Below are 11,202 nucleotides of genomic sequence, written 5' to 3' on the forward strand. Positions count from 1 at the left end.
AATCCGGGCTGCCCACGGCGATCGCTTCAACGCCGCTCCCACTGCTGACCTTTTCCTCGCTTACTTATACACGCCAATTTACAGCTTACCGAGTACAAATTGATGTTAATCGAACTACCCACCCGTACGAGTATACCCGTGACGCCAAGAACTACACAAAGCCATTGAAGGTCCTATGTCATCTGCGAAACCAAGCGCCCTCGGGTGTTTATGAACTCATAACCTGCCGAATGCGTCCCAACTTCTCCCTCGCCCGGGCAAGTTCATCTTCCAAACGATGTCTAAGTTCCGGGTTTCTCTCGCTTTCCGTAGCAACGTTCTCGCTCCTGATCAAGTCCAACGTTGTTCCAATGGTGGCAAGGTGTGACTGGATGTCGGTCTGCAAATCAGCCTGGAGACGGCCCACCAACGTTTTCAGTTGTCTCTTGAATTGTAGCATAAGGTTTTGGAACAAGTCATGACGCTCAATGGCATCGTTCACAATTTTCTTGCGCTTTCTGTCGCTTCCAGTCCCTGGTGCCACCTATCAGCTCCTGCACTAAAGTTGCTCTAAGCCATGTCACTTTAGAGTTCTTGTTAGACTCACCAGATTCCAGATTGCAGGCCCTGTACGAACTCTCCATTGCTTTACCTATGAGTGAGGTGCGAATACCTGTAAGAGCATCGATTCTCAAAGTGCTGGAAGAACCGTCAGAACTGTCAGTGAGCCAATTGGAATGGACGAGGATTCACCTCAAACCGCCTTCAAACTTGTTGCACGCCTCCTCCACACCCCAAAGTATTATTTCCTTTTGGCAGAAAAATGACTGACGGAGCGTTGTGGTGGAGTGAGGGAAGTCCTCGAGTTCGGTTTCTATACTTGCAGTCAGAAAACAAGCAAGCCAAGCGAAACCCTTCCGAGGGAGTTTACCAAGGAGGTCTAGTGCCCGGTCCAGGGATTCCTCGATCATTTCGGCAGTATGTTCGTTCTCGTCATTAAATGACGAGCAAAGCTTCTGCCACGGTGCGGCCAAGTCCCTGAGCATGCCGGCGATGATCTCTTCGTTCCAGTTATGCCACCCCCCGGCCCCTTTGGTATCATGAATGCCGTAGTTGCGGCAAAACGCCGAATAGGTCGCTTAAGCTCTATTAGAAACTGTCTAGATACGTCAGGTTTGTGTAAACTTACGATGGGCCCACTAAACTTGCGGTTAGCCGAAGATGCTAAGATAAAGGTATGGGTGTACTTACTTGATTCCACCTGCAGCTAGCATCTATAGCTACTTCTCCCCAGTGACCAGTATTTCGGTCTATGAGGTCCAAGATCAGAATCAAGGGCGATAGAAAAGCGGCGTAGCAAGAATGAGGCCAGGGCACCTACTGTTGTATACATGGGTATTGAAATCTTCTAGGAATGATTTTGCTATTTGATTAAGACGCGAGTCTCTTCCAGTCAAGTCCTGATCATCAATCAGTCCACAGTCAGAGGCAGATCCTGGCTCATGTCATCATTCACCTTTTTCAAACGGCGCTCAATCTTGTCCAGGGTTTCACGAACAGCTCGTTTCTGCTCCGCATTCGTGCTCCCGGCGCCGGATTCAACCCACAGCGCGACTTCCCCGAGCAGAGCCGGGATGTCGTTGGCGGCAAACCTCGTTGCCTCTCTCAGCTGGGTTTCGGCAATGATGGAGAGGCAATGCTTCCGGAGAGCAATGATGCAGCTCAACTGCAGATAGGGAAGCGCCTCATCCTTCGGCCTCGAACGCTTTTCCCAGTACTCGTTGTTGCTCACACAGAAGACCCGCAAGGTTCCGGCCGGCACATTTGGGTCATATTTCTGGTGCAACTGGGCGATGACGGCTTCGTTTCGCGTCACGACCAAGTATTTCTTGAGGCTAAGGTTTGGCCAGTTAGCTTCGATGAAATTCTCAAGACGGGGCGAAAAGGCACGTGTTCACTCACTCAAGTTGCTTCTGTCGCCGAGCTTTTCTATCGGGAAAAGAGCAGTCAGCACCGAGACTTGTAATTGACAGGAGGTTAAATTACTCGGCATTTCTCTTAGAGCGTATAAGCCCGAACACATGGTTCTTTTCTTCGTCCATCAACTCCTCGTCTTCGAATTTGGCTAGCTCCAGGTCGATATTGTTGATTTCATTCTGGGTCGCCGCCACCGCATCGCTGAGCTGCTGGATTCGGGTAGCGCGCTGGCCTTTCCAGTCTTTCTTTGCTTCCGCGGCTTTGATGTCCTGTTTATTGAGTGAGTGCTGTGAGAAAAAAGTACTCGGCTAGCGCAACCAATCGACTCAACCTACCTCAGATTTGGTGCAGACGATGCCCACGTTGGACAGCTCTGCTTTTTTCGCCAGCTCGAAAACACTCGAGACGCCCTCGTCAGTGGTGGCCCGCCCAATGCTGCAGATGGCGAAGACTTCGTCGCATTCCAGCATGAAGCGTTCGGTAACCTTTCTGCGCGCGGAGTTGAGATCACGAAGCCCTGGGAACGCGTCAGTTCTGTCGGGTCCACACTACAGGAGATTCCGACGTACCGGGGAGGTCGACGAGCACCAGTCCTTTGCTCAAGATATGCGAGTCAAGAAAGACACTGGTGACATTGTTAATGGCCCTTGCCAGACGCTCCAGACATTGAGCTTTTTGATAGGCACTCACCTGATCTTCCGGATATATGGCCAAACCGCCGGCTCTTTTGCCCCCCTTGTCTCGGATGTCAGATGCATCAACAGACTAGAGCACTCTTGAAGACTGCTCCTGGTCTGTCTCCCGCCAATATTTGAGGGGTTTGCTTCTAGCAGCCAAGAGCGTAGCGTTGACAGCACACGTTCCACGGGTTTTCCCAACAGAAACTGCTCGTCATCGAGCCGGCCTCGGAACATTGCTTGAAAGGTATCGCGAGCAATCTTGTATTCCTCTTCGACATCCTTCTGCTTCTTCTTCTTTCCTTCCTCCGTATTTTCCGTGTCCTCGTGGAAGTAGCGGTAGCAGTGGAGCAGCTCCGTGACCTGCTCCATGAGGTCCTCCTGGCCAAACAATTCAACATCAATCATGAAGTCCTTGCTGTCGTGGTAGTGATACTCGGTGACAACACAGGTGCATGCGGCACCACTATTGCTCTGCAGCCCGTTAGTTGATATCGCAGCACGGTTTATTTTCCATAGCCTACCGTTCTCGCTAGATCTTGGCTGTCCAACAGCGAATTCAGGAGACTACTTTTCCCTAAAAAGCTGCCTGTCACTCAATTGCTACACAAGACCAGACTGGCTGAGCCTACATACCGACACCAGAGTCACCGACGAACCCCACAGTACGGGTTGATGGACACTGAAAGCGGGACAAGTCTTGGGCCCGGCGGTGCAACCTTTGGATCGTAGAATCCGGGTTGACGTGGAGAGGGCTGCTCCCTAACGCGTCGGCCAAGCTGGACGCCAGGGCTTTAGCGTCGCCAAAAGCCGTCTGTACTACAGGGTCATGGAAACGGTTCGGGGGAAGCTCTTCGTCCTTGACGCTGTGGGGCGGCTGGACGATCTCTGACCGGCGACGACGCCGGGGACTCGGCGAGGGTGCACCCGGTTCCGGGCTGGGGGGTACGGGTTGAAGCGCTTGCTCATCCAAACCGTTAGCAACGTCCGTGATGGCGGCCCCAACATCGGACATCCCCAGGCTAGTTTGCCGAGGGGCGAGGCCCAAGTTCCCCAGTCGACCAGCGATACTTTCTGTCTCATCGGGACTCTGGGGAGAGACGCTTCCTCTAGGGCTGGTGCCGGGCGAAGCTGTGTGAAACCGAGTTGGCGGTGGAGAGAATGAGATCGAGGGCGTTCGAGAATTCTGCCCAAGATTGCTAGAAGGGCCCGTCGGCGTAAAGGCAGGTAGCGGATAGAACGAGAACAAGGGCATTCGAGAATCCCTACCAAGTCTGCTGGAAGAGCCTGTCGGTGTAGAAGAAAGCGGAGTATTGAACGAGAACGAAGGCGTTCTGGAATCCCTACCAAGGCTGCCGGAAGGGCCCGTTGGCGTAGAAGGAAGCGGCGTATTGAACGAGAACGAAGACGTTCCGGCATCCTTACCAAGATTGCTGGAAGGGACTGTTGGTGTAAAAGGAAACGGCGTATTGAACGACAACGAAGGCGTTCGAGAGCTCTTCCCAGTACTACTGGAAGAGCCTGTTGGCGTAGTAGGAAGCGGCGTATTGAACGAGAACGAAGGCGTTCTGGAATCCCTGCCAAGGCTGCTGCTGGAATGGCCCGTTGGCGTAAAAGAAGGTAGCGGAGAGAACGAGAACGAGGGCGTTCGGGCGTTTCTGCCAGGGCTACTGGAACCGCTCGTCGGTGCCGGGCTTTTGGACCCTCCTTCAACGGAAGGGAGAGGTTCATCAGCCCGGATATCGCCTCCGGGGACAGTCACATTGCTACTTGGCACCCCTGGGAATGCAAGGTTGGTTTCTGGGGTTGACGACAGAGAGAAACCCGGGCCCAGGCGAGAAGAAGGAGTTAGGATATTCCTCGACGACCCAAATACAAAAGGCTCTTGGGGGCCGGGTGATGTAAAGAAACTAGGCGTGCTGCCAGATGATGGCGTAGGGGAGGGCCTCGATGTCGTACTCGTAGTCGCCGCCGCCGTCGTCGTCGTTGTCGTGGACGGAGGCGTCGCGGAGGACGATGGACGAAGCTAGTTTCCCGTTAGGAAATCTTCGCGACGGAGACCGAAATACGGTTGAAGCAAAGGGATTACATGACAACTTACAATTTGGGTCATTGTGTATCACAAGTGCCGTGATGGCAGAAATACAAGTTGTTTCGACGGGAAACAATTGCACTCAACGGGCCGAACGGACGAATTCGCCTTCAAAGACGACAGAATCAAAAACGACGAGAGGGACTTTCCAAACACCCAACTGTCTAATGTAATAGATAATTTCAAGACTCATTAATTGCGGGGTTATCTACTGGGCGACCAACCTAACTAACCAGCAAAACCCCCCCTTTAACGGGAGACGCCGGACGAGTCTGTGAAACCCGACGACGCGAAAATTGCTGGCCGTCACGAGCACAGCCTCCCCAACGGCCACATGACTTGATAAGGAGTTCCCAATGCTGCAGAAAATCCACTCTCGTGCTTCTATTGCGCGATGGGAGGTGGGGGTTGAGGGATAGCCTCGATAGATCCCAGCTCGGGGAAAGGCTGAAGCGGCATGGTTCTCGCTCTGTTGGTTTCAACATCTCCCTCTCTTTCTTGTCTTGGCCCAACCAACGCCAATGAGCGACGGTTTATACGCGCTCCACAACCGGCCTGTTGGACGTGATTTTAAATGACTTACAGGATCTGAGTCAGCCTTGTGCAGCACAGCTTGTCGGTAAACTTTCCACTTTTCCCTGGGAAGGGGGCGCGCTCCCTCTTCTTGCCGTGAACCGGGCCGCAGGTGAGGTCAAACCTCCGTGATAGTTCGGCGCCTGTTTGGCGCCACCACCACGACCAGATGGTTTATCCTATTTCAAAACTTATATTATACTCGCGCATAAGGCGAACAAGGTCGCTGGCCTCGGTTTGAAACCTCAAAAGTACGGTCATTTCTTGGACGGCCTTGCCCGGGGAACCGCGGATAGCAATGGCTAATGAGGGCGGCAATGCGGGCGAGTCCAGGACCATCCCCCAACCAACCGTGGTAATTCTTTGGGAGGGTTTTTTTAATACTTTTTTCTTTTTTCTTTCTTTTTTCGTGGGTTTACTCTCAAAGACTGCAAACCTTTCCGAGGGGAATATTTCGCGCGAGCCGACTCACAAATTCCAACTCGGACATGACCAAAGCCGTTTTCAACACTATCGAAGGAGTTGGTTACAATTCTTCAGACTCCGAGGAAAACCCTCCCAAACGCTTCGCAACAACGACTTGGCAAACTCTACCCACGAACCCAATGAGGCCGCCGCAACCTCCCGAGTCTGGCCGGCGCGTAGGCACATATCGACGACTGTATAACTCGACTTTTGGACACGGAGGCGCATGTTTTGGCCGGATGGCTGGCACCATCGACCCAGCCGTACTGAAAAGGGCCGCGAAACTTGGTCGCGCAGAGACCGCGGAACGACCGTTTATTTGACTTGTATGAAACGTCTCGACTGCTGCCACTTCTTTACAGTACGCACGTACGCGGTTAAGCATCTAGCTTCAACGGGTATCATTGCAGCGGCGTCCAGAAATCAGAAAGAAAAAGAACTCAAGAAAGGGCTGACACGGACAAGCCAAAGGCGTTCAACTACCAGACGAAGTCGGAAGAGCCGAGCAGTTTCGATGACAACAATGGCATTAGTCTCGACCACAAGCACTTACAAGTAAAATTGGCCTCCTGCACAAGCCCCTTCGCAACGAATCGAACAAGCCCCCGAGTTCCACGAGAAATACCGTCCCAGCTGTCAACACCAAGTCAAAGTTCTCCCCGTTTGAACCCAACCAAATATACCTAAAGTCGGGCTGGTATGCTCCCGTCTCTTTGGGCGTACTGACACCAGTCCGACAGAGGCGCACATCCAATTCATAAAAAACATCGCTGAGGATAACGACCCCCCAACGTCAATCCCCCCTTCAGAGCATCCAACGCCCAGATTTCAACGACAACCTTCAAATATGAAGCGGAGGCGCTGAATTCCCACGCACTATGCCGTTAGGCATTCGGGGATCGAAAAAGAAAATGGGGCTTTGGCCTAGCCATTCAAGGCAGGCGTTTGACCATCAAGCGAACCAAGTAAGGCACTCATTCGGACGAGGAGTGGGAGTCGGGCACGCCACAGCAAGACATCCAACCAAGCGAATAATGTCATCACGCTACGCATTTTCTTCTCTCGCCACTTCTCATTCGGCAAGAGAAAGAGTTGGGAGGGGGAGCAGGCGACCCGGCCATCAACTGCCCAGTTCCTCTCTACCAAGCACAAATGCCGAACGCCTCTTGCGGGTAAATATAAATATATCCAGGTACCATGGTAGAGACAAGCTTGCTGGCGCAGATCTCTCCTTGGCTACACAACGTTGCAACTCAATGGCCCTGGTTCGGGATTGGAGGACGAGGGCTGCCACATACGTCGTCGTATGTTTCTAGAATTTTTCCCAGGCGGCTGGAACCAGCAATCTCAAAAGTACCCGGCTTGGATATGGATGACAACACCCACGAGATCACTTGTGTGTGGGAGGGATTGCATTTAATCTAGCATCGCTTGGAGTGTTCCCAGGTCCTTGTGGCTACACAATGCCCGGCGTCGTAGCCATCACTACGTTAATCTCTCAGGCCCGACTGAAGTCATCTCAAAGGAGGAAGAATGAACAGTCCAATATGCGACCAAAACGAGAACTACAGCTTCCACAAATCAAGACGCGGCCCTTTTGATTAAGGGGGACGAAATTCTGCGCGAGCTTTTACCATTAACCGGTGTCCGTCGTGTAAACGACCTTCGTAACCACAAAAACGAAGGTAATAAACGACTGGCAGAATGAAAGCAGAAAGGTTTATCTTAAATATTCGGTCTTATAACGACCTGGCATGAAGTCGTTGCTACATGCAGTGACAGCCAGTTGACGCCAAAGGCACATAGATGCTCCGTTGATTGACGCAAGTTGTCTCGGGTAAAACTTCCAGAAACATGCTGCCACTCCTTGCATATGCACACAATGAAAGACAAATGTAAACTCGTTTTTAAAGCTCGACTTTGGTAGCTCCAATTAGGGGTTGTTTCAAATGACGGGATTTCCCTGCCCTCCTAAGGAGGTCGAGGAGCATGGCCCCGATGGTCAAGGCGGGTATTTAGACGAATGTTGGAAGCTAGGGGACTTTTGCATGCGGCTTTGCATGCTCAGACAGGGAGGTGTGAGTCGCTTGGAGAAGAAAGACCAAGCTTGGGTTGCGTTGCAGAATCAATTCTTCTCCTTGATTGGCACCCGCCGCTCCCGATATCCAATGGTGATCATTGTGCGGATGGCGTCGATTCATCTATAGGATCGCGAGGCAGTACCCTCCTGAGTAGCCTAGCCACCGCCGACGCACGCATCTGCTGAGGGGACGACAACTAGATGAGATTGGATGGTCCTTCGGGAGTACATATGTGAGGTTAGGTCACGATGCAACGTTGGTGAGGCTGGGTGTCGCTGTCAGAAGTGACAGGCTGGCGAGCCGGCTTGAGGATTCACTCCATTGGCGGGCCTCAACAGAGGACAAGCTGCGGCAGGCAACCTATACTTGATGGCTAGGAAAACCCGCATGTTCAATAAAGACTGCATGGCTGTGCACAAATGGGCAATACAGGGAGTGCCAGACGCCCAGGTTACTGGTTCCAACCATATCAGCTTTATGAAGAGTATGTGTGGCAGGACCAACGTGGTATCGCTGCCCGTTGTCTTATACGCTAAGGGGAATAGCTGCAGGTTGAGCTTGCCGCGGATGCACACCTCCACATGGTGTTCAAAGGTTCGGCGACCGTCAATTTTGCGATGCCGTGCCATTCGATCTGAAGAGATTGATGCGGGGTCGCGCGATTGGGCGGGCAGAGATTATGCCCCCGATTGCCCCTTGTTCGTTGGCTCCTGTGGCCGGCTTTGTGTGATCTTGGGTTAACAACGCCTCATCCAGAGTTTGCTACTATCAGTGTTACAGTGCACATGGATTTGGTGACTAGCTGTGGTATCCAAAGAGAGTATCGCGGTGCCTAGACGATGATATCTTGAAACCTGTATCCCGGCCTTGCGTGTGCTACACACCACAAGCACTTGAAGAATTTTCAAGGTCCGTAGGTGGCTGCACAGGCCACAAGGCACTCATATAGCTAGCAACGGGGTCGATGATTTTGTCCTGTTGCGGTTTTGCTTGCGATGGACGAGGGCATGCTCTATAGCCGGTGATTGGCGACGCCGTTGGTGTTGGAAGCAGGCCTTTTTTTTTGGGGGGGGGGGGGGGGGGGGGGGAGGGGGGTTGCCTATGGGAACAACATATGCGTTGGCAGCAGGGCTCTCTGTGGGTTGAACAGGACCCGAGAGACTGTCATCTGATAGCGCAGAGGGAGAAGCGGAAATGAGCCCCGGCCACCGTTGCGGTGACCGGGAGAAGAGTGCCATAAAGAGGCGGCGGCATCACAAACGACACATCCGGGGATGGAGCACATGGAGTTCGTCCCGCTCGGGTTCGTATAACCCAAGGTTCCGCGGTGTTTGTGGCATCCCGGGGAATTAAACAGGCAAATAAGCTGGCCAAGAGAAATGACCATAAACGGGCTTCCCGTGTTTGGCACCGACCGGTTGGCGAGCTGCTGGCCGAGGCATCCAAGTACAAGGGTACCGCCGTGCTGGAACGCTGATTCTGTGTTGGCGCCATGCCTTGGTTTCAAAATGTAGCAGCTGGGCACCGCACGAAAGATGGAGGGTGCGGAGGGACATGAATACTTCCAGTGCCGTGTTTTCTCGTCGTCCGGTGAGCCGTGTTATCACTTTCATTGGCGCGGGTGCCTTGTGCGGGATTGTGAGGTGCATGCCGAGTACCTGATTGCGGGGAAGTGAATATGGATAGTAGGAGGCGGAATCGTTGACCCCCAACTCTGAGCGATAATCATGAGGTCGGGATTCGATATGCTCGGCAGAAGAAGAGGGGGTTTCGAGACATGGCTCATTTGCAACGGCCGTAGCCTCATGCGTTGATGCCGGTCGGGCGTAGGGGGACCGTGAGGCCAACGGGGTGAACAACAAAGAGACGAAGCTGTGCCTTTCCTCCACATAGACGGATGTGTATCGAAGTTGTTGGCTTGAACAGGCTAGGTGCGGCTGCGGCTGGCACTGGTTAGATGTAGATGTATCCATGTGGTGGCTAGATTTGCTGCAGGAAGACATACGGTGGAGGTTTGAGCTAGCCATCGCCGTCAGCTTAGTGGGCATGGGCCGAGCGTCACTGTCAGAGCTAGATTGGTGGGATGACGGACCCCATCTTTTAGCCCGTTTTTCGAGGTTGGAGGAAGAAGTTGACAATGAACCCTTCCCTGCCAACTTGAGGTGGTGAACACAATCACCAACAGCTGTGAACCAACAAAAGTGGAGAAGGAGGGTCGACGGCTAGGACACGGACGCTGGGGACTGGCGGAACCAGGAAAACGAGGAGATACGTGTGGGCGTTGGGTGGAGACGCAGAAGGGGGGAGGCCCCTGTACTGGCAACAACTCCGCAATGGAACAGATTTTGTGAGCCTTTTCTCTCCTAACTTCTAAAAAAAAAAAAAAAAAAAAAAACCCCTTCCAAGCTTCAGTTGACAGCTTTCTTCGCTCCTTCTGCTGCGCTTGCGCTTGCCAAAAGGGGGGCACGCCAGATACGCGAACCGCCAACAGCTGGCTTGCAACTGTCAAGTCCGGCAGGCGCTCGTTTACTCTTTCACCATGGGCGGCGCAGTTCATGCACACCGTGGGCGGTGAAGGCAAGAGGGCTCGTCGGGTTGGCACTTTGGCAGCTCGTGATTTGACTGCCTTTCTGTTGGCTTAGCCCCTCGCTTGGCTCGAATCAAAGACTTGGCCGTCACATGCCTAGGTAGTAGAAAAATATAGTATTGTTGGCCGCCATATCTATATGGTCAATCCCATCGCCATGTCCGCCCAGGATCAACCACGTCAAAGAAAGAAACCCAGGGGCAGCCCTGCACGCTCCCAGAGGTTGATTTGACGGCAGCTCGCTCACTAGTGTACCGTACATAGTACACTACTACTACACTAGCACTCAACGACGGGGTCGCAGGGCTGCCGGGGCGATAAAGCATAAACCCGTACACTACAAGTTCGGGCGGGTACAAAACATGTCTGCCAGCCATCGCTGCAATCGCCCGTCGTTAGCGGCCGGAACCGCCGACTCGGTTAACGGTCCTAGGTGAGAGGTGAGCTGAGTAGTCGCCGTGGATTGTACCTGTGTCACTGGGGGAGGGGGATTCAGACAACGAATCGCACAATGCCGTTTCTGTCTCACCAGCTGGCCACGTCGACAGCAATTAGCAATGATTTGATGCGGACTGACAACTGATATCCGCACCATCCTCTGGACAATATGCATTATTACGCACGTCCCCTCCCCTCCATCGAAGATGGCCCGGAATCCAGCACCCAGGTATCCGTACTCTGAGAACCCGAGCGCCTTACGTTATCCGTAGCGTAGATATGCACGATGTGCTGCCACCTTTTGTCCAGCCGCCCGATTTAATAAAATTGTTC

At 53.0% G+C, this 11,202-nt stretch overlaps 2 protein-coding genes across 2 annotated transcripts; both read right to left on the reverse strand.

Moving 5' to 3' along the window:
• Window positions 1-208: 208 nt before the first annotated feature.
• On the reverse strand, window positions 209-1,025 carry EsH8_IV_001017 (uncharacterized protein; the record flags this gene model as incomplete). The annotated part of the gene is made up of 4 exons (XM_083265907.1): window positions 209-513; window positions 587-678; window positions 733-853; window positions 911-1,025. The coding sequence occupies 4 exons, from the start codon at window positions 1,023-1,025 to the stop codon at window positions 209-211; spliced, it is 633 nt and encodes a 210-aa protein (XP_083124802.1).
• Window positions 1,026-1,118: 93 nt separating this feature from the next.
• On the reverse strand, window positions 1,119-4,746 carry EsH8_IV_001018 (uncharacterized protein; the record flags this gene model as incomplete). The annotated part of the gene is made up of 12 exons (XM_083265908.1): window positions 1,119-1,123; window positions 1,227-1,289; window positions 1,361-1,439; window positions 1,496-1,874; window positions 1,942-1,968; window positions 2,026-2,225; window positions 2,292-2,473; window positions 2,526-2,581; window positions 2,647-3,107; window positions 3,158-3,210; window positions 3,270-4,659; window positions 4,735-4,746. The coding sequence occupies 12 exons, from the start codon at window positions 4,744-4,746 to the stop codon at window positions 1,119-1,121; spliced, it is 2,907 nt and encodes a 968-aa protein (XP_083124803.1).
• Between the last annotated feature and the right edge of the window lie 6,456 nt (window positions 4,747-11,202).

This window comes from Colletotrichum jinshuiense, chromosome 4, assembly GCF_051148585.1.
Source record: "Colletotrichum jinshuiense chromosome 4, complete sequence".
In the NCBI taxonomy this organism is placed as follows: Eukaryota; Fungi; Ascomycota; class Sordariomycetes; order Glomerellales; family Glomerellaceae; genus Colletotrichum; species Colletotrichum jinshuiense.